Source organism: Podarcis erhardii, assembly GCF_964252035.2.
Source record: "Podarcis erhardii genome assembly, chromosome: 4".
NCBI lineage: Eukaryota > Metazoa > Chordata > Lepidosauria > Squamata > Lacertidae > Podarcis > Podarcis erhardii.
Genome location: NC_138508.1, coordinates 28998820 through 29020323, shown reverse-complemented (window position 1 = coordinate 29020323; position 21504 = coordinate 28998820). Strand labels below are relative to the sequence as shown.

Below are 21504 nucleotides of genomic sequence, written 5' to 3'. Positions count from 1 at the left end.
TTCTGTGCTTAAAATATTTGTATTTTTCTATTGGGCTAGATTTAGTTCTTAAATCTCCATATATTCTTTTGGAGGTTAAAAACCCTGTTTTAATATTCTTCTGATGCAGATTATATTTCTTCACTCATGTTTACACCTGGCTATTTTATATATATATATATATATATATATATATATATATATATATATATGCATGCAGTTTTGACAGGATTACTCACACTTAGGAGTGTAAACATAATGAAGAACCCACAGTAATTTTTAGCAGCAACATAGAAAAGGATCTCCATGTCATTGTGCTCATATACTATGGGGGGGGGGCGCCAAGGAATTTGCATCCCTGCGCAGATCGAGCTAATAGTGGTGCTATACAATGTTTGGTCCTGGTAAGGATGCACACAAATGATATTTCATATCATTAGTGTACCATTGCTAATCATAGTATAGTGCAACAGTTAGAACTCCAGTTCCCCTGACTTCCATCAATTGTTCAGTATACAAGGCTGTGGGAATGTAAACAGATTTCCCTCCGTAAATATTGACACAATAATTAATTTTACAGTATACAAATTTTAAAATGTTAGTTTCTTCTGTACCTAAGTTTTAAAATGTAAGTTTTAGATCTGCATTTCATAGGAACACCTTCTTTTCTACATTCCACATTAATTTAGCTTCATTTTTATGCCATTTACCTTCTTTGACACATCTGCTTCTTTACTTTGCAGTTCACCTCCTTTTTTGCATCATGTAGATTTCCTTTCTTGCTGAAACCAATGAGGAGCTTTATTTAGACCCCCATTTGTTGTCATTGCTCACCCTATTTTTTATTATTATGATTCCTGAAACACACACCAAATAGTTTGCAACCGTAGGAACAATTCAGGAACTAATCTTGACAACAGATTAGTTCTTCTGTGCTCCACAGTAAGAGTTGGGTAGTCATCAATTTCCTGTTTGGTAGTAGCATATGCTAAAGGTGGGTAGAGCAAGGAAACCTGCCTAAATTCAGTGGCCATTAGAACTAGAGATTAACTGAAATGAATGAGAGCAATTGGCACTCTTGTGACTTTTGTTAACGCTCAGTGCCAAGTGTTATTTGTGCCTTTTTGCAGCCTGCTAGTTTAATTTCTCTAGTCGTGCTTTTTCTCTTCATCTAATTGTTTCATCTAATATACTACTCAGTATATTTGCTTAATCATTCCATCTAAAAGCTCTTCAAGGGTAGGTACTTATTGAAACTACAGTGGTACCTTGGGTTAAGTACTTAATTTGTTCCAGAGGTCTGTTCTTAACCTGAAACTGTTCTTAACCTGAAGCACCACGTTAGCTAATGGGGCCTCCTCTTTTCTCTTTTTTTTTTTTTTAAATAATTTTTATTGGGTTTTTACATTTTTATAACAACAGACACACACACAAAGACAAAGACAAACAAACACACAAATACAATTACATACCCTAAATTTCTTTACCCACTTTCATTGACTTCCCCCCACCCCCTCCTCTTACATCCCAATTCCAAAATTAATTCAGCAAGTTCTTACCTAACCTCTTAAAGATATTCACATTGCTTTTAAAAATTAAATTCTTTTGTTTATCTATATTCAACTATCCAATTCTCTTATAATCATTAATTTCTTTTTTTTAAGGTCGATCTAACTTCCCCTTCACAAATTTTCCCTTTATTATATTAATTATAGGTCACATTGACCAAGTAAAACAAAACATAACATTTTATAGTTCTATTCTCTCCCCCCCCTGCCCCGGTTTCTGTCCCTTCCTAGACAAATGTCCAGAAAACAAACAAAAAATAGTTCTAGCCCGGATTCCTCACGTCCGAGGCGTCTGATTCTCTGTCAGTCCCTCTCTGCCAACTATATTGGTAGTCCTCTTTGATGGTCCTAAGACCCCGAAGGAGTTCAGTCAGAGTCACATCATATTTTCTTTCGTCCAGAATGTTGAAGAGTGTTTGCTGCGAAAGACCATCTAGTTTTCCATACTCAAGAGAGAAGTCCCAATCATGTTGCTTTGTTCTTTCTAGTTTTAATATTCCAAGTACTCCAGGGGCTTCTCTCTTCTTCTTTCTCATCTTTCGCAGGTCTGTAATCCAGAGGTCTTCTTGCTCATACTCTAACACTGCAGATTCCTGGTTGATATTTTCCACTTGTAGTGTCTGAACTCCTTCTTTTTTCTCTGTCAATTCCAAAGGCATCTCTTCCTGCTCAGCTGCAGAATTTTTATCATGCGTCTCCTTTGTGCATTCAGCAGAGTTGTTTGTTTCAGGATTCAAGGTCATAAAAACTTTACTCAGAGCCATACTCTGCTCCTGCAGGATTCCCACGAGAAAAAACATTTTTTCTATCTCCGCCAGTAATTTTCCCTCTGCAGCCATTGTAATGTCACTAATTCCCCCTAGGGGGCTTTCAGTTATTTAGTAGTCCTTTTCCAATAATCTGTTACTTTGTTATTATCAATACTTTGTTTCCAATCGCCTCAGTCCAAATGTATCAGCTTTAATTCCAAGAGTTGTTAAATAGCAAAATTCTTTACTTTGTCCGCCCGTTTGACAGCTTCTTTGACAGCTGTCAAACTCCTTTCACTTCTTCCTCCGGCACCCAAATAGGACACTCCCGGGTTTTTTGGGGGGGATACACACAAAGTTCCAAATTCCCTTTCTCTCCAGCACAAAAATCTTGTTCTATCAAATTTGTGAGAAACTTTTAAATCATCAAAACAGTATTCATTCCGCCTTAATTCTCCGTTCCTTGCTTTGAAACGTCTATAAGTAGAGGGGGTGCGGACTTCCCTTTAACACATCCCCCGATCGTGCCGAATTCACAGGATAAAATTTTTAAAGTCCAAATTCCACTACTCACGGGTCCTTTGTTATCCAGTCCAAATTTTGGGAAGAAAGTCAGCGCTCTCCGGCCATGGCTTGCGGCTTCACTCCACTGAGGTAGCGGTCTACTCTCAGCACCACGCCACTCTCCGTACCCTCTCCGTAGCCTTTAAAAAGGCTCTTCGTGGGTCGGGGAGGGCGCTTAAGGTGCCCACCGAGTCACCAAGTCCGCAGGCTTCCGCGCCTGCGGTTTTTGAGGGTCCCCGTGTCGCCGGCACGGCAAGACCCGTCCTCAGTAGAGCCGATTCCCTCCGGAGCTCGGAGGGAATCCGCCATTAGCCGTTCGCGCTAACCCGGAAGTCCCGGGGGCCTCCTCTTTTCTCATCCTGAAGCAAAGTTCTTAACCTGAAGCACTATTTCTGGGTTAGCGGAGTCTGTAACCTGAAGAGTATGTAACCTGAAGCATATGTAACCCGAGGTACCACTGTAGTAAAGAGTGATGTAAAAATAAGATAGTAGAGTTACAAGCAAGATAACTATCCAATAACTATGTTAACTTCAGATGCTTTAAAATTGATTGCTGGCTTTAAAAAAAAGAAAGAACTAATCTACTTGCATTCCTACAGGGTGTTTCACTATTAGCCTGATTCAGATGTTTGCCCTCGTCCACTCTAAACAAACATGGGTATGTATGTGCCTCCAAGCCCTGCATCCTCTGGACCATATCTTGAGTCCTCCACAAGTTTGAGGGTGAAGGCATGAAGTGGGGGCCATTCTCCTCCCTTTGCACAATTGGTTCTAAAATTGCACAAGGAATAGAAACTCGGTTCTTCATACCTTTGCCTTCAAACTCACTGAGGCCTGTTAACACAATAAAGGTGACATAGTGGAAGGATTTTTTTTTTGTCAGAGTAGCCTTACTGCCCACTATAGGCTTCTTTACACAAGAGGAGACAAAACACCCAAATGGCGCTATAACAAACATAAGGTTTGTTTGTTTTGGATATGTTTGGCCTTGAACCATTGTGATTGCTATGCAGAAATAAACAAGGAGATCAAATTATATTGACTGCATGTTTTGAACTGTACACTGGAGTTCTAAAAATATACAATGCCTTCATTAAAGTTAGTTATTGCTGAACTAGTTCCATAACTTTGAATGTGCTTCTACGCAACATGACAGGATTTTAAAAATTTACAGCCATTCTTACTGGATTCTTCATAATCTATTCGATAGAGCATACATAATCACACTAAGCTTTATTCTGAATTGAAATGAGTAATACACAGACAAGCCTGCACAAAACACTTATAACATTTACAAAGATTGCTTAAATATTTAAATACAGGGACATTTATAAGTACTTTCCTTTGTCTTTGGAACGTCATCTGCACAGCTAATGGAAGTATTTGTTCCATTTGTCTCCTTTGTAGCAGCCTCAGTACTTTCCTTACAGTCCTGCAATATATCTGTTTTACCAGAATATTGGAATAATTCCGTACTAAAAGGCTGACAGGAAGAGCAGTGGGTATGGAATACACAATTGTACCCACCAAATCAACCTGTATCTTCTGGAAGACTAATTACAAGGGCTTGTGTATTTATCATTGCAAGCTCCTCGTCAGCAACAAAATTATTTTCAAGAGGAGAACCAGTCTCACTAGACCCTCTCAGGGCAGATTTTTTATTATAACATGCTGTTCTTTTCAGTGACTTTTCAAGTTGAGTGCCAGAACTTCGGGGGGGCTGAAATGCCCTTTTCAGAGATGGAGAAATAAATATACAGTTCGTCTTCACTGGTGGTGGGGAAGGTACTCGACTAAGCAGGTCCATTGCTTTTCTTTTCTTACAGTTCCTAGGGGTTTCTTGTAGTTCTGCTGTTGTTTTTGCTGTCCCTAGAGAAACCGGTGGCTTTGAATCTAGCTTCCCAAGTGACAAAGGACTCTGATGCCATAGTCCACTGCTAGGAGTTGCAATCTAATTAAAAAAAAAGGGGGGGGGGAGAAAACTAAGCTTAAATTCTGTCAATGACTACTGCCATTCAAAGACATCTGAACTAACCATTACTCCACCACCATCCTTGAGGTATTCGTACTTACTTGAGATGGTTAAATATGCTGTCTGATATTTAAGTTGATTATACTGGTAAATATAATCATCATAGTAGATTAATAAAAACTTACGGAATGTTTATTTCCTGCTTCAGATTTCTGAGAAATGGGATCCAAGCCACATTCTTGGGGCAAGTTAAATGTTTGTGGGTCATTTGTTCGTAGCAAATTCATCAGTTTGCATTGTGCATCTTTGCCAAAGCAGCTGCAATTCTGCAGGACAAAAATATATAGTTTTAACTTTTAATAAAAACGTTGCTGTTGATTTTTAACATAATGAATGTGGTATGCTGTAGATACTCAGGACTGCAATACCTCAAGAACCACCTCTCCCCATATAAACTGACACAGACCCTGAGGTGAGGACTTCTTCATGAGCCTCTTCCACGAGAGGTCCAGAAGCTGGCAGCATGAGAACGGGCCTTTTCTGCAGTGGCTTCACATCTGTGGAATGCTTTCCCTAGGCCCGATTTGTGTGGCACCTTCATTATACATCTTTGGGCCTCAGGCAAAAACGCTTCTCTTCAACTAGAGCTTTAGCTGATCAACATACTATGTGCTTTCACATGTGTTTTGGGGGGTGTTTCTGGTTTTGTTCTCATTTTTATGCTATGAACTGCCCTTGAGATCTTCAGATGAAGGACAATACACAAAATGAATGAATGAATGACGTTTGCTAACTTGGGGGCAAAACTGACACTATATGTAGATCATATGTATAGTTACAGGCAATTCCTGTGTCCAAAGCTAAAAATACTGGCATTCACATTTTGTTGTTTATATAAGCAGCAGATTGGACTGGAGACCAAATCATGCAGACCTCTTCTCCATGTACAGAATGAACACGACTAGTGCATGAACAGGTCTTGCATCTTTGGCCTGCAGCTTCGTGCATTTCACTACATGGGTGCTTTTGGAAAGCTGGACCTCTTGTATGGACAAAATCCCTTATCAAAAAATATGTATGTTTTGGCGACTACTCCTACTACTGCCCTAGATATAGTGTAATGCCTTTTATGAAGTTGATAGCTTATTTGGAGGGTGCAGCTGGCATACTACTTCTGGGCAGAGGCTTGTGGTCAGGAACACATTACAACTGTTCCAAGCTATTACCTGAGTTTCTATAGCAAATGTCCTTTAATTAGGGCAACTAGAGAAACAGCTTTCACAAAATATTGAATTGTCTTCCACTGGAGACTAGACAAGTCAAAACATTAAATGCTAATTTAGTATGTCTTTTTTGCAACCAGCCTTTACCATTTGATATACCATGTGTATAAGGTAACATAATTCCCCTGCCCCATGCCTTCAGTGCATTGGATAGGTGAGATCAACATACCTCTACAGTATTTCTCAGTTCATTAAAAAATCCTTGGAGATGACTTTCTTTTGGATTTGAGGAGAATGCAGAAAGGTCTCCAGCAAATAATGTGGGGATGTCTGATCTAAATTCAGGTTGCCACTGAAGGTTGATTGCAGAGATCAACGTAGAAGGAATAATTATGTCGTCAATAGCAAGCTGCTTAAGATCTGTATAGATCTGGACTGCTATGAAATGATGATTCTCATCTGACAGATACACCAATGTAGAGAAACCTATGTTAGAAATGAAACATAAAAAATTAACTTCACTTTTAAAATTAAAAATATTGACCTTTAAAAAGTTTACATTTTAACCCTAACAAAACCCAAAAGGTAATTGTGGGGAACTTGAATATAATAGCTTATATACTTTGAGCATTGTATTGGGAAAAGCCTGTAGCCTACTAGAATGAATGCATTAAGCAAGGTGTATCTGACCAGCAGCGTTTCAAGATGCAGTATAAGAATCAGGTGAGCTAATTAAAATGCATTAAATAATTGGAAATTTAAAAACCGATTTTAAGCAATTTCTCCTAATGTAGTTCACAGAGGATTGCACAAAGTCTTCCCATTTGTGCAAGAACTTCTACTTGTGCAATGGAACTTCTTCTCCATCATCTCTCCTTGTGTCCCTGTGCCCTCCAAATCTGCTCCAGAGGGTTGGGGAGAAGTGGAAGTCCTTGTGCAAACAGAACAGCCCTTATTTCCTGAACATACTAACTGGTTCTTTTAACTTTTAAAACATTGTTTCCAACTAAACAGAACTTTTCATACTGCTTAGGAACATAATCAAAAGCCATTTGTTGTTCAACTTGCAAGTCTTTTATGCTACAGAATTAGATCCACATTGACCCAAGAAACTCAGTACAGAAATAACTGATTTCTGTTTGCCTTTCTCTGCTCATAAAGGTAAAGGGACCCCTGACCATTAGGTCCAGTCGTGGCCGACTCTGGGGTTGTGGCGCTCATCTTGCTTTATTGGCCAAGGGAGCCGGCGTACAGCTTCCGGGTCATGTGGCCAGCTTCTGGCAAACCAGAGCTGCACATGGAAACGCTGTTTGCAAGGAGGTTAATTAAGATGATAAGTACCTAGAGTTTTATAGAAATTGCTCATAGTTGCTGGGCAGAACAATGTTTACAGATTATAATTTAAAAATAAAAGCATAGTCATACATTTTCAGAATTTGAGAACCGAAAGAATAGCAGATTTCAAGTAGTAACAGGCATAAAAATGAAAGTACAAGATCAAGCGGGGTCACTAAATTATCCTGATGAAATACAGGTTGGTGCTTTCTGGATCTTTGTATGTGTGTTGACTTGCCAATGCTTGGGTCTGATAGGAACTCCAGAATACATAACCTATGATATTGTATGTAATGCCTGAACTGAAAAGCCAGATATTTTTCTCTGGTTTCGGTTCATGATTTCATTTTGAGATTAGATGTTTCAGCTTTAACAAGTCATTTAGGTATGCTTATAAACAGGATTCTAAAACCATGCTATAATTGAAATGTAAAACAGTAAATCTGATTTCAGTAAAATTCCAATTTTAAAAATTCTTTACAAACCCTAATAAGGATTCAGACTGGTAACTTAAATAGGATTCTTTTTAACTCATTATAAATCAGTGTACTAGTCTTAACATACCTGTTCCTTTTCTTAGAGAAACTATATATCCCACCAAATCCACTTCAGAACAGGTAGGATGGAAAGATGGTTCCAACAGCTTGCTGAATCTCAGGCATTCTCTTGGCCTGTAAACTTGTGACAGAGTTTCTTGAGACACCTAAGAATTTTGAACAATGACATTAATTATTCATTTATTATAAAGGTTGCTTAAATTTTTAGGTTAATTCACAATGACAGGCCACACTACTTACTGGCAACTGCAGATACTGAGTTTTCTTGGTAGCTGTTAACTGTATATTGGCAGTCTCCAACTTCCCTTTGGATTGGGATGCAGATAATTGGAAGACTCTATACCGACCTCCTTCCCGTAGGAGGGTAAACATGTCTGATGATGGGCGCCAGATATTCAATACTACTTCTAAAGATGTAAAATTAAATAATATGTTACCCTTCATCAGCAAGATGGACCACCCAAAGAAGACATGCACGACCCATGCTGGGTTTTAGTAATCACAACATCCTTTTCTAAATGCTCACAGACCGATTGTTGAATTATCTGTTCTAGGACCTTCGCTGGTATTGATGTCAAGCTCATTGGTCAGTAGTTACCTGGATCTTCCTTTTCCCCCTTTTTGAAGATGGGGACAACATTTGCCCGCCTCCAGTCTGTAGGGACCTCACCTGTTCTCCAAGAATTCTCAAAGAAAATAGACAAAGGCTCTGAAGTTACATCCACAAACTCCCTTAGTACCCTGGGGATTTGAATTCATTTAAAGTAGCTAGATGTTCCCTTTCTACCTCTTTTCCTATCTTGGGCTGCAGCTCCCTCCTTACATCATTTAATCTGTTATCAATAGGTTGGGCATCGCTTTCCTTTTTGGGTGAAGCAGAGGCAAAGTAGGTGTTGAGTAGTTCCGCCTTTTTCTCTGTCACCCAATAGCATTTCTCCATGTTCCCCATGCAGAGGACCTACCACTTGCTTGTTCTTCCTCTTACTTTGGACATAGCTGAAGAAATTCCTAACCTCTCTTGCAAGCCTGAGCTCATTCTGACTTTCCCCCTGCAACTGTTGGCTACTTGGGTATACTCCTCCTTTGTGATTTCCCCTTTCTTCCATTTCTTATACATGCCCTTCTTAACTCTCAACTAATCTGGAAGCTGCTTATGCAGCCACACTGGTTTCCTTAGATGCCTTCCATTTTTCTTTCTTGTTGGTATTGTCTGCATTTGGGCCTTCAAAATTTCTTTTAGAACTCCCATCCGTCTTGGACTCCCTTCTCATTGAGTATTTCTGACCATGGGATCACTCCCAGGAGCTCCTTCAGCTTTTTGAAATTGGCCTTCTTAAAGTCTGAGTGCCTGTCCAAATACACTCAGTTTTCCCTTGCCCCTGTATCCTGAAATCTAGGAGAACTTGATCAGTTCCTCCCAAGTTTCTGAGCACTTCCACTTCATCAATCATTTTCCTCCCTATTGGTGAGGACTAGGTCCAAAATAGATGAGCCCCTTGTTCCACCTTCTGGGAAATGAAATTGCCAGCGATGCAATGGAGGATTTTGTCAGACCTTACACTCGTGGCAGAGTTTGAGTCTCAACCGATATCGGGGAAGTTGAAGTCCCCCATGATTACTATCTCTCTCCTTTTTTAATGTTTGGTAATTGGCTCTAGTAAGGCATCATTCAAGTCTTCATACAGTGAATTCAGATAATCATGCAGTGTGAATAATCTAATGTTTAAATCACGAGGATCTCTGGCCTTACTAACCTTTTCCTCTTTCTTCTTTTCTGTAATCCACAATTCGTAACTTGAGTACGGCGGTTACATCCCTTCTGCAGGAACTGTTTTCCTCCTCAGCAGAATCCACCGCCTTCCTGAATTCGGCTTCTATCTGTGCTTGCTTTTTATCATTTACCATCTGTCTGTGACTGTTCAAGGCCTTTAACTGCTCCTCACTGAAATAACTCTAAAACCACAACAATAATATGGCTTTGTCCATTAGCAAATACAGGCAGGGGAGCAGGGGGGATGTAAGTCTCAGTTCTATAAACAAAATTTATTGTTATTATTATACTGAAACGTATTTACAAATATAAAAAGGAAGTTTCCATCACAGCCACTGAATTTCGACAAACTGCCCCTCACATTTAAAAGAAGCAAAACAAGTGATACTTGACCTTTTTGCTTTCTGGTGTAATCAAAAGAGCGGTCAGTGCTTCCCCAACAACTAGAACTACACACACTACAAACCCACAGTTTGTTCTGTAAACTGGCTCTTATTTTCTTACTTTATAGTTCGGTCAAAATAATACCTTCATTTTATCTTACAAAGTGTTCTGTAAACATCTCAAGTTTCATTTCAGATTCTGCTCAGCTCCCTGCTCACACTCCTGTCCTTCCATCATGCAATCAAACTCCAGAACAGCATATGGGCAGAGATGTAATCTAAGCACTAACATTCATATCTATGCTATCTATACCCTATTTTCAAATATCCATTTCCACATGCACCCCAAATTATTCTACATTCAAGTTTACATTTACATAAACTGATCAGCTCTAGAACTCAGTCATAATTTAATGTGAAGAATTTCGTAAGTTGATATAAGAGTAGAAATAATGTTAAGTTATTTGAAACATTCTTACTTCCAGGTAAGCTGGATCAGCAGCGTTAAGAACTGCCTCGTAAAGTTCTGCCCCATCTTGCAGAGAGCGAATCTGTTGCCTGGTTAACGTGCGGGATCGCAGTACTCTTTTGCCGCCATCTAGTTTTTTAAAAGTTTGCATGAGTTTATAACCACCAGAAAACAATTATAAAGAATAATACTAAAGACTCCATTAAAGGTACTAAGATTGACTGGCATTTTATTTTGAAATGATCAATTACAGTGGCGCCCCGCAAGACGAACGCCTCACAAGACGGAAAACCCGCTAGACGAAAGGGTTTTCCGTTTTGGAGGCGCTTCGCAAAACGAATTTCCCTATGGGCTTGCTTCGCAAGGCGAAAATGTCTTGCGAGTTCCTGCGGGGTTTTTTCCCTTTCCCCCACCCCCTTTTCCTAAGCCCTAAGCCGCTTATCAGCTGATCCACTGATAAGCCGCTTATCAGCTGATCCGCTAAAAGCCGCTAAACCGCTAATAGCGCTAATCCGCTAAGCTGTCAATGGGCTTGCTTCGCAAGACGAAAAAACCGCTATACGAAGAGCCTCACGGAACGGATTAATTTCGTCTTGCGAGGCACCACTGTACCACCCTGAATATTTAGCCCAGGTAAGTCTACAAATTCCAGAACATGTTTAGTCTGAGTGACAAGCCTCCAACATGAAGACGTCCCTGGCAAAAGGATGAAACCATTAAAAGCAGTCTGGTGAACCATAGCAATCATTGATGGGACACAGAAGCGGCGACAACTGTCTGTAAGGTAGGTTGAACCTAAGCATATTTATAGTTCAAATGCTACTTTTGAATTGTTTCCAGAGAATAAAAAGTAGCACTAATTTTATTTTTTATTGATGTCTTACCTACCTTACTTGTAAGAGAAACCCATATTTGTTAAGAACCAGATCATGAGAGCTCTATGATCTGATCTGATCTGATCTGATCTGATCTGTCTTTCAAAATTTTTGATTGGAGCAGCAGTGCAAGGGGCAGTGGGTGCTTAGGACCATTTCCCCTGCTTTTTGCTGGATCTAAAAAACGCCACAAAGCTGCTATCAGCATAACTGCACCAATAAAATAAAATAATGCTGTAGATAGATGTCCATGTTTTTTTTCTGCTTCAGGGCTAGCAGGTGGGGAGGAAACAATTTCAGTCCAGAAAATGCACAGTGAAAGGAACTTCTGAGCCTGGCCCATTCTTGCTGTTATTCTCAATTTGCCCCTCCTCTAATCTACAATGCCCCTTGCCCTTGGTTGTGCTCATTTACCTATTCCCTCCACTTTCTGTTCCCAACTGCCTTGTGGCATGTAATTTTTGAAACTCATCTCTACTAGGATGCTGAAAATCACATTTTGTACCAGTTTCTGATCTTCGATGGCAACATCATGTGGGACACAGACAGACCACCACTGAACTTCAGCAGTAATACTTTTGTGGCCATAGATTAGAGCATTTCTGACTCTAATCAATTTTCTGTATGGAACTGTTGGTACACCATCAAGCCCTTTATGTGGAAACTCTGCTTCTATGTGCACTTTTGGATTGGGTTCTAGATGCAGAATATTATTGTATGAATTAAAGTCTGTTTAGAAACCCAAGCTGAGGCAACATTTAGCATTCAAATAACAATTAAACAGCTAACGTTTTTATTTTACCTTCATTCTTTTCAAATTCAGCTTGTATTTTTGCAAGCAATGCTTCCAGGGTTTTTTGTCGATTCTCAGCATGCTTTGCAGCTTCTCTTTCTTCAGCTCGACAGTTACGAAACACATAGGAACCTGCTGTTTTTTCCATCCACTGCAATAAATGTTCATTGAAAATGAATATTAGTTACTTAGTTTTAGATTTTATCTACTTCAGTCTTAAGATCTGGTTTAAAGTAATAGTTGAAAGTGCTTGAAAGTTATTGCAAGCTACAGTACTTTACCTGTATGGGATAAAGTCTCTGAACAATGACATCAATGCAACCAACAGTCCCACCATCAATAAGGAGTGATGACAAAGGCAAAGAGAATGGCCGGGGATCCCGATGGTATCCTAATTTGGCATACCATCGCGCGCGTCGAGTGCTGTTAGCTGAAATCTAAAACAAAATATTACACATCTACAAATATGGTTACCATATTGCAGCATATCTAAGGTACTACCATTTGCCACACACTCGTGGACCTGAAGTTACGTTTCGGCTGAACTGGTCAATAAAAATACAGATCAAATGATTCATAGCCTGCAACACTGGTTCTCAAATGCTGTTTACGACAGTTTAGCAGGTTATCCATGATAAAAAGTTCAGTAATGGCAAACTTTATAAAACAACTTTGAGAGAGGCAATTATATTTCAAGCTGCTACTTGCTTCAGAAACAAATAGCGGCTTACAGGTAATAAATACCTTCTCTGTTGGTTCCAAATCCATCTCTCTAACTTTTTGGACTTGTTTTTCAGATTTTAGGTGTTGGAACTGGCCCTGTCTTTTTTTAAAAAAAGAGTACCACAAATACCTATTTTACCTTCAGCATAAGAGATTCTGGCGCTTCCAGTGGAGTGCTTGCCTCCTGAGAACCCACAAGTTCTGCTCCATGTACAACAATCTTTTGGCCCACAGTCAGCCTCTTTCTACACAATAGTGATTGGAGAGGAGGGTCCAAGACAGCCTTGATTCCATACCATCCATCTGTAACTTCAACCACTGCTATGTCTTTTTTGCTGTCCTCAGCAGTGCTTTTATCACCACGGATCTGAGACATATTTGTGTTCAATGATATTATTTTAGTGATGCACAGTATGAGAGTTTTAGCAGCAACATCATCTCTTTCCATTATCCTTTTGATGGCTGAGCGATGACTTTGGTCAACTTCCACGTCATACCTTTCGAAAGAAAAAGAAAATACAATTGGTCTGTGAGCAGTTAGGGAAGTATCGTGATAACTAAGACCCAGCATCAGTTTCTCAAAAACAAGTCATGCCAGACAAATCTCCTTTCTTTTTTTGATAAGAGTTACAAACTTGGTGGATCAGGGGAATACTGTGGACATAGTGTATCTTGATTTGACAAAGCCCTCCATTATATTCTTGCAGAGAAGCTGGTAAAATGTGGACTTGACGAGATTACTGTTAGGTGGATTTGTAGCTGGTTGACTGACCAAACCCAAAGAGTACTCTCTAACAGTTTCTCATCAACCTGGGATCAAGTTACAAGTAGGGTACCACAAGGTTCTGTCCTGGGCCCGTTGCTGTTCTTTATAAACTAGGATGAAAGTATTATTGAGGGGATGCTCCTCAGATTTGCAGTGACTCCAAACTGGGAGGGGTAGTCTCTGAAGACAGAATCAGGTTTCAACATGACCTTAACAGATTGGAGAACTGAGCCCAAACTAACAAAATGAATTTCAACAGGGACAAATGTAAAGCTCTACACTTTGGCAGGAAGAACCAGCTGCACAAATATAAAATGGGGGACACACGGCTTACCACATTCCAAATCTTAATCTATACTATACCTGTACTTCAGCTGAAGTAGTAGTCTTTCCGGAGTCAAACATTTATTGGCGAATTCCTGTGGAAATGCAACTTCCATAGCTGCTAGTTTCCACACAATCCACTTATAATGATTGTAGACCCAAGCTTTTGAAATTAGCTTAGGATCCACACCAGGTGTATCACACAAAGCCCTGTGGGAAATTATCAGAAAATTCATCAAGTTAAGAGATTTCAAGTCGTAAGAATAGTACCTCAAAGTAGCAACTACCATAACAACTCAAGCTTTAAATGACTGTTTTGAGGTGACCCATTAGAAATAATAGCAAAATAGCTAAGTAACACTCTAATATAATCGGCTACAAACAAGCCACAGTTAAACATATTTATATCCCTTCATTTCAATGGAAAGTGTATGCTTGACTAGACTCAAAAGTGCACAACTGTAATCAGATCAGCTTTCCTATTTAAGATTTGGATCAGAAAAACATTTACTTATGAAGACAGCAATTTTTTTTATAATATTCCTGCTGGATATGCTTTGTGATTAACACACACTGGTAATTAACATTTTAAAGAAACGGTAGCTTGCAGAAATAACTTATTGCTTTTATTATTTATTAAACAGAACTGCTTTTTCAAGTGAGGCTGAGAATAAGGAGCATTTGCTAGGAGATTAAATAAACATTTTCAAAAGGCATATTGTTAAAATGTACTCAAAACTAGATTGCATAAGTTTTGACATATATTCTATTATTTAAATTCCTAAATATCAGCACTGTCAAAATTCTATCAATTAGTTTTCTACAGAGGACAGAAGAGTACCCAGGTGTTTAATTTACTAATGAATTACGCAAAAACAGGTTCTTAAAAAAAATAATCATCTCAATATATAAAAGTTATGTACTTCAACACTAAGACATTATTTGAGGTTCATAATAATGCACTTAATATTTAAACATGCAAAACCTCAACAGGATGAGGTTTTAGCTGAGATTCCTGTATTGCAGGGGGTTGGACTAGATGACCCTTGGGTCCCTGCAAACTCTAATATTCTATGATACCTGTAGAATTCTTCTTTTCCTGCCTTTCCCTCATCATTTGGAATAAGATATCCACCATCCGCCAGTTGTAGTCCACGTTCTTCTAGAAAATAATCTCTACTGAAAAAATCCTGGATGATAAATTGAAAATCTTCTGCATTTCTGCTGCTTATTTTTAGGCACTGCTTGGAAATGCCAAATGCATACAACTGCAATGGTAAGAGACAAGTTGAATAATTTAGTGGTACAGTGGTACCTCAGGTTACATACGCTTCAGCTTACAGACTCCGCTAACCCAGAAATAGTGCTTCAGGTTAAGAACTTTGCTTCAGGATGAGAACAGAAATTGTGCTCCGGCGGCACGGCGGCAGCAGGAGGCCCCATTAGCTAAAGTGCTGCTTCAGGTTAAGAACAGTTTCAGGTTAAGAACGGATCTCCGGAACAAATTAAGTACTTAACCTGAGGTACCACTGTATTAAATATGCCCATTACTTACACATCAATATACATTTCTTAGAAATTTCTGTATTTCTTAAAGTGGAAATTCAAGATGAAGTCTAGAATAAATAAGACATGGGTTCTTCATAGAAAGGGCTCAGTTACTCTGTTTTAGTAGGTCAATTTAAAGTCCTGTGAAAGTCCAGGGAGAAAGGCAATATACAATATAATCAGGTCTCAAACTACAATACAGGTAGGTAGCCGTGTTGGTCTGCAGTAGTTGAAACAAAATAAAATAAAGAAATAAAATAAAATAATTCCTTCCAGTACAGTAGCACCTAAGAGACCAACTAAATTAGTTATTGGTATGAGCTTTCGTGAGTGTATCTGAAGAAGTGTGCATGCACACGAAAGCTCATACCAATAACTAACTTAGTTGGTCTCTAAGGTGCTACTGTACTGGAAGGAATTTTTTTAATTTTTATTTTATATTTTATTTTGTTCAAACTACAATGGGCATTTATATTAAATTCAACACCTTCATTTCCACCAAAAAAAGGATTTAACTTAAGAAATAGAGCATAGATATAATTGCACATTGAGTAAATTAAACTTCTTGCAGGATCAGGATCTCTTGTAAGGATTTAAGTTATTGCAGTCAGGCAGCAGAGACTAAATATACGTCGCCAAGCTCTATCTGGCATTCTAGACTAAATCATGTTGACGGAACAGGTTCATGATTGGAAAACAGCCTTGTTCTGACCTAATGATAACTATGGTTGCATTATGGAAGGTACCTCCAGACCTTGTGTCCTCCAGATGTTGGACTACAATTACCAACATCCTTGACCAATGAGCATGCTGGCTGGGGCTGATGGGTGTTGGGACTCCAACAACCTCTGGAGGGCACCAAGTTGGCTACCACTGCCTTATGGGAATGAGCCACAGTGGACCTTGGGCTCAGACACTTCATTTTCAATCATGGCCAGGTTTTGCTTTAATTTTACACTAGGTTTTGCTTTAATTTTACACTAATTTCAATTATTTGTTATGTCTGAGAGCTTACAAACTATGGTCAGTCTTAACTGTGGTCAGCTGAAACAAGTAAATTCATGAAGCTGGCTTGTTTCAACTAGCCAGTTAAAATGAACTGCAGTTTAGGGTTTGGATAAGAAGCAAAACCATTGTTTATCATTAGGTCCAAACCAGGCCACCACGTCTTCATAATGAGATAGGATAATCCAACCAGGCAATAAAGTGCAGGTACCTGATCGCTGGTGAAAGAACCAGGCAATTTCTCTCCCACCACTGCTTTCAGAGGAACTCTGCAAGGAGCAGATATTTTCACAAGGTACAGGCTGCCTGGTTGTGGACAAATTCTCTGGCTTTGTTTCTTTATAATTCTGATTTCTTGTAGATTTCTTGCATATTGAAGATTTGCTATTATTTTTGTTAAGTCTGTTAAAGAAACATATTGTTCAAGTCCTAAAGAACGTATTTCAATTTAAAATAGAAATTCCAAACATACACAGGAGGACAGTATTTTATTTTTAGACATTTCCATGTATAAATGCTAATCCTAAGAGTATCTTTAAAAGTTTTAAAGAAAAAAAAATTAAAAGAATGCCCACAGCAATATCTAATAATCATTTACTGATAGACCATCACACAAGTCTTTATTTTTGCGTTAAAGCAGGGATGTGGAATTTGGCCTCTATCATACAACTCCCATATTCCTGTCCATTAGCCAAGCTGGCCAGGGCTGAAGGGAGTTGGAGTCCATCTACATCCGAAATGCCACAGGTTCCCCATTCCTGCACTGGAGCCACCAAATTTAATGTTGCTGTTATTAAAGACAGATTTTTAAGACTGAAGTTTAATGACAAAATCTTCAACTGTGTTCCATAACAGCATATTATTAAAAATCACATTGCAAGCTGACAAGTTGATACAAATATCAACTTCCCCCTTGGCCTCCCATTTCCATGGAGAGGATCAGGTTTTAGTAATAGCTCTTTCAGCAAAAGAAGAACTGGATACTGTCCCTCTCTAAAAATATTAGTTGAGGGGACAGAAAGGAGTACTTCACACTCATCTCCAAAGATCTCTGCAATTTAGCCTGCATCTGGGCAGACCCAACATGTGAAACGTCACAGAGAAGGTAACCTTATCAGAAACCATTTGTGAATAAATTATCATAGTAATTAAATAAATGTTCACAAATGCATGTGTACACACCTAAACATACCTGAATTTGTATCTCTGGATTCTGAATTCAGAGCCGATATTTGCATGGAATTATTATCTTCAAAGATATTGCCTTCTGTTTCAGTAGTTCTCTGCTTAAGATGAAGCTCTTCCATTCTATTAATACTTTTGTTGTCCACTAAGACAGATTCTTTACTGTTACCTAGTTTATCCTCAGAGGCATTTGCTTTTGTTTTAAAAGGTGGTGCAAAGATTTTGGCAGGTTTCTTTGCTGTATTTTCTGCTTTCTTCCTTTCCTCAGTTAAGGTCTTACTAGAATAGGTAAAAAAATAATATTGGTATATTTGAAGACTGCTTGGAAATAAGTTGCTGAGACCTTTCAGATTTTAATACTTTAACATTTTGGTCTTCAATTGATCCAGAACTTCTTGCCATTCTCTGTAGAACTGAAGAAATTTTGGTAAGAAATTTTGTACTAGCAAACACTAGCAAAAGCGAATCATTCCTGCCCCCGCCCCCCAAAAAATTGCTGTTTGACCTGACAGCTACAAGATAAGCATAGTTGGCTACTACCAGTACTGCACACCAATTTCATTTTGGTAGGTGATTTAATTACATTAATAACCTGGAAAGGTGGACTTACTGTGATCTGTTCTCCGGTCAGCCAAGCCTATATATAAAGCAGCCAGCCAGAAGGGACAGGGAACACACTGAATTCCAGACTTGTTGATAGCCATAAACACAAGATCAACACAAAGAGCCATGGAATAATTAACTTCAAAATTCTTTTAAAAATTACAAGTATAGAATAAAGGGGGAAAGTAACTTCAGAGTGGGAAAGGTAGGTCAGTGTTATGGGACTCCTTAGACTGCTTGGGTGACTCCACAAACACAATCCACAAAAGACCCACACTCCAGCAGCCAGGTTTGACTTAAGCACAGGGCTGTATGTTCCATCATTCTCATTCAGTGGTGGAGTGGAACGTACAAGCAAATGATATGACATAGCAGTGTGCCCCTCCAAGAAAGGAAGGAAAACCAGAATTATATAGCCTGCTTAGGCAATCCTCCTCCTGAATGCTGTGTCCAGAAATCAAACCAAAGTTCAAGTAAGGATTCTGAGATTTCTCCTCATACCTGCCTTGTGTACTATTGGATAGTTGGTTTTTAAGCTTAGGTGAGATTCAGAAATAAAGGTAAAGAGAACCCTGACCATTAGGCCCAGTTGTGACCGATTCTGGGGTTGTGGCGCTCATCTCGCTTTATTGGCCAAGGGAGCCTGCGTACAGCTTCCGGGTCATGTGGCCAGCATGACTAAGCCACTTCTGGTAAACCAGAGCAGCGCACGGAAACGCCCTTTACCTTTCCGCCAGAGCGGTACCTATTTATCTACTTGCACTTTGATGTGCTTTCGAACTGCTAGGTTGGCAGGAGCAGGGACCAAGCAACGGGAGCTCACCCCGTCGTGGGGATTCGAACCGCCAACCTTCTGATCGGCAAGTCCTAGGCTCTGTGGTTTAACCCACAGTGCCACCCGCATCCCTCAGATTCAGAAATAGTTAAAAATTAAAACATAAGAAACCTGAAGAAAAGAAGTCCCGCTATGTACATAGTTAAAGAGGTAACCTAATTTTAAAAAAATCTATTTTCCTTACCTTAAAGGGCCACAGACCACTGGCTTTAAAGGAATATTGTAGGTGAACTTTTTTCTGTCATTCACTATACCTGAAGAAAAATGAAGCTGTAATTCAAAGCTACATTACATAATTTGTAAAAGTATAATGTAGAATTCTACGTTCATTATCATGATAATACACCTACAAAATCATGTCAATATATTTGCTTTTTATTTATTTATTTAAAAATGGATTTTCCGTGAAATTTCCCCTGAGGTATTTTAGATTTCTACTATGTATGAACTGGTGAAAAATAAAGTTTATTGAAATAGAAACTAACAGATATCGTTTTCACATCCATATTAAAAATACCGGGGGAAATAGTGCTGTTACTGGAACTCTATTTGCTTCTCAAAAGCACAGTAAGAGTTAAATGCAAAGGCAGGAAGAGTCCCTGCACTTTTAATCATTGTGCAGAATAAGAAATTTCATCCATATGAAAGCTGCTCTTGCCAAAATTTCCAGGTCTACACAGTTCTCTCTGCAGAAAGCAGTGTCATTCAATATTTATTTTATTGCATCAAGGGCATGCAATGGTATTGTTTTAAATTCATCTGCCTGTAATAAGTTGCAGGGGCAAATATGCAGCAGTGATCTAGTAAACTTCAATGATAAACTGCTTTATAATAGCTGAATTTATCAGTATGAAGCATCCGGAATAATTGAAATGTGGATTATAAATCTTAAGCAGCATTTGTATACCATATACACACAATAAGGCATGTAATTTCATGAGGATGAGGTCAATATGCAAAACAGGATTCTTACATTGACCTTGAGAAAATTTAATTATATGTTGAAATGTTTGAATTATAGAAGGCAAAGGAAAACTACAAATACAAAACTTCTGATTAACTGATGAAATCATGAAATATAGGGGACTTCCGGGTTGGCGCCATCGCCGAATGGCGGACTCCCTCCGAGCTCCGGAGGGAGCCTGCTCGGCAGGGGCTGGGTCCTACCGCGCCGGCGACGCGGGGACCCTCAAAAACCATGGGCGCTGAAACCCATGGACATGGTGACTCGGCTGGCACCTTTTGCGCCCCCCGACCCGCGAAGGAGCCTTTTTAAAGGCTGCGGAACGGGTGACAGGGGGGGTGGTGCTTTGAGTCCTCCGCTTCCCCTGCCGAGCGAAGCCTCATGCCATTCGACGGAGAGCGCTGACTTCTTCTATTGAAAATTTGGACTTAAAAGAATAACCCGTGAGTAATTGGAACCTGGACTAAAAAGGGGGATAAATTTTTTTAAAAATTCGGAGCGAGCGGGGGAGGCGCAAAAAGGAAGTCAGCCCCCCCCTGTCGTAGAGGAGTTAAAGTAAAGGATTTGACAACTAAGATCGAGCGCAACCCTATTTTGACAAGGTTACTAACTTCGCGATGGAAAATTATAAGACTGAGCTGGAGGAGAAAAGTGGAATTGAATTAAAAAGCAACCCCCCCCCCCCCGGAATCCTGGGAGCGATTTGTGAGCGCCGGGAGAAGAAAAAGAGAGGTTTTGACAGCTGTCAAAGAGCTGTCAAAGCGGAAGAACAAAAATGAGAACTTTGTTACGAGGACTTTGCCGGTTACATTTGTTATAAATTGGATACAAATTGCTTAAAACAAGGAATAACAAGGAATATTTTGACTGGTGGGCGTGATCTGGAAGGGAACTGAGTTATTGCAATCCACCTAGAGGAGCTGAGGGATATTACAAGTATTGTTGGCTTGGAACTTGAATAGAACTTTTTATCTCCTGGGAAACTGCAGGAATGGAACACTATTTTGTCTACAGAGGTCTACACACTAAAGGAGACAATAGATTTATCTATTGAAGAATGGAAGGGACTTGGCATAATGTTTTGTTCCTGAATAACAGAGCCTCTGCAGAGGAATTAGAAGCTTTTGGAATTAGAACATTTGTGCAGGAGAGCAGGAAAAAAAAAAAAGGAGGAGAGGGAGTTAAAGGAGAGGAGTTAAAGTAAAGGATTTGACAACTAAGATCGAGCGCAACCCTATTTTGACAAGGTTACTAACTTCGCGATGGAAAATTATAAGACTGAGCTGGAGGAGAAAAGTGGAATTGAATTAAAA

At 39.3% G+C, this 21504-nt stretch overlaps 1 protein-coding gene across 1 annotated transcript in view; it reads right to left on the bottom strand.

The window, feature by feature from the left end:
- Nucleotides 1-4051: 4051 nt before the first annotated feature.
- BRCA2 (BRCA2 DNA repair associated) overlaps nucleotides 4052-21504 on the bottom strand; it is a 33603-nt gene continuing 16150 nt past the window's right edge. The window contains exons 11-25 of the mRNA XM_081859979.1: nucleotides 19412-19481; nucleotides 17797-18068; nucleotides 16816-17006; nucleotides 15132-15319; nucleotides 14091-14261; nucleotides 13101-13458; nucleotides 12520-12675; nucleotides 12248-12389; nucleotides 10581-10699; nucleotides 9702-9900; nucleotides 8188-8354; nucleotides 7955-8093; nucleotides 6285-6541; nucleotides 5018-5158; nucleotides 4052-4811 (exon numbers count right to left, since the gene is read on the bottom strand). Coding sequence (XP_081716105.1) covers nucleotides 4392-4811; nucleotides 5018-5158; nucleotides 6285-6541; nucleotides 7955-8093; nucleotides 8188-8354; nucleotides 9702-9900; nucleotides 10581-10699; nucleotides 12248-12389; nucleotides 12520-12675; nucleotides 13101-13458; nucleotides 14091-14261; nucleotides 15132-15319; nucleotides 16816-17006; nucleotides 17797-18068; nucleotides 19412-19481 — 2990 coding nt within the window. The 3' untranslated portion in view covers nucleotides 4052-4391. The remainder of the gene's footprint in view (nucleotides 4812-5017; nucleotides 5159-6284; nucleotides 6542-7954; nucleotides 8094-8187; nucleotides 8355-9701; nucleotides 9901-10580; nucleotides 10700-12247; nucleotides 12390-12519; nucleotides 12676-13100; nucleotides 13459-14090; nucleotides 14262-15131; nucleotides 15320-16815; nucleotides 17007-17796; nucleotides 18069-19411; nucleotides 19482-21504) is intronic.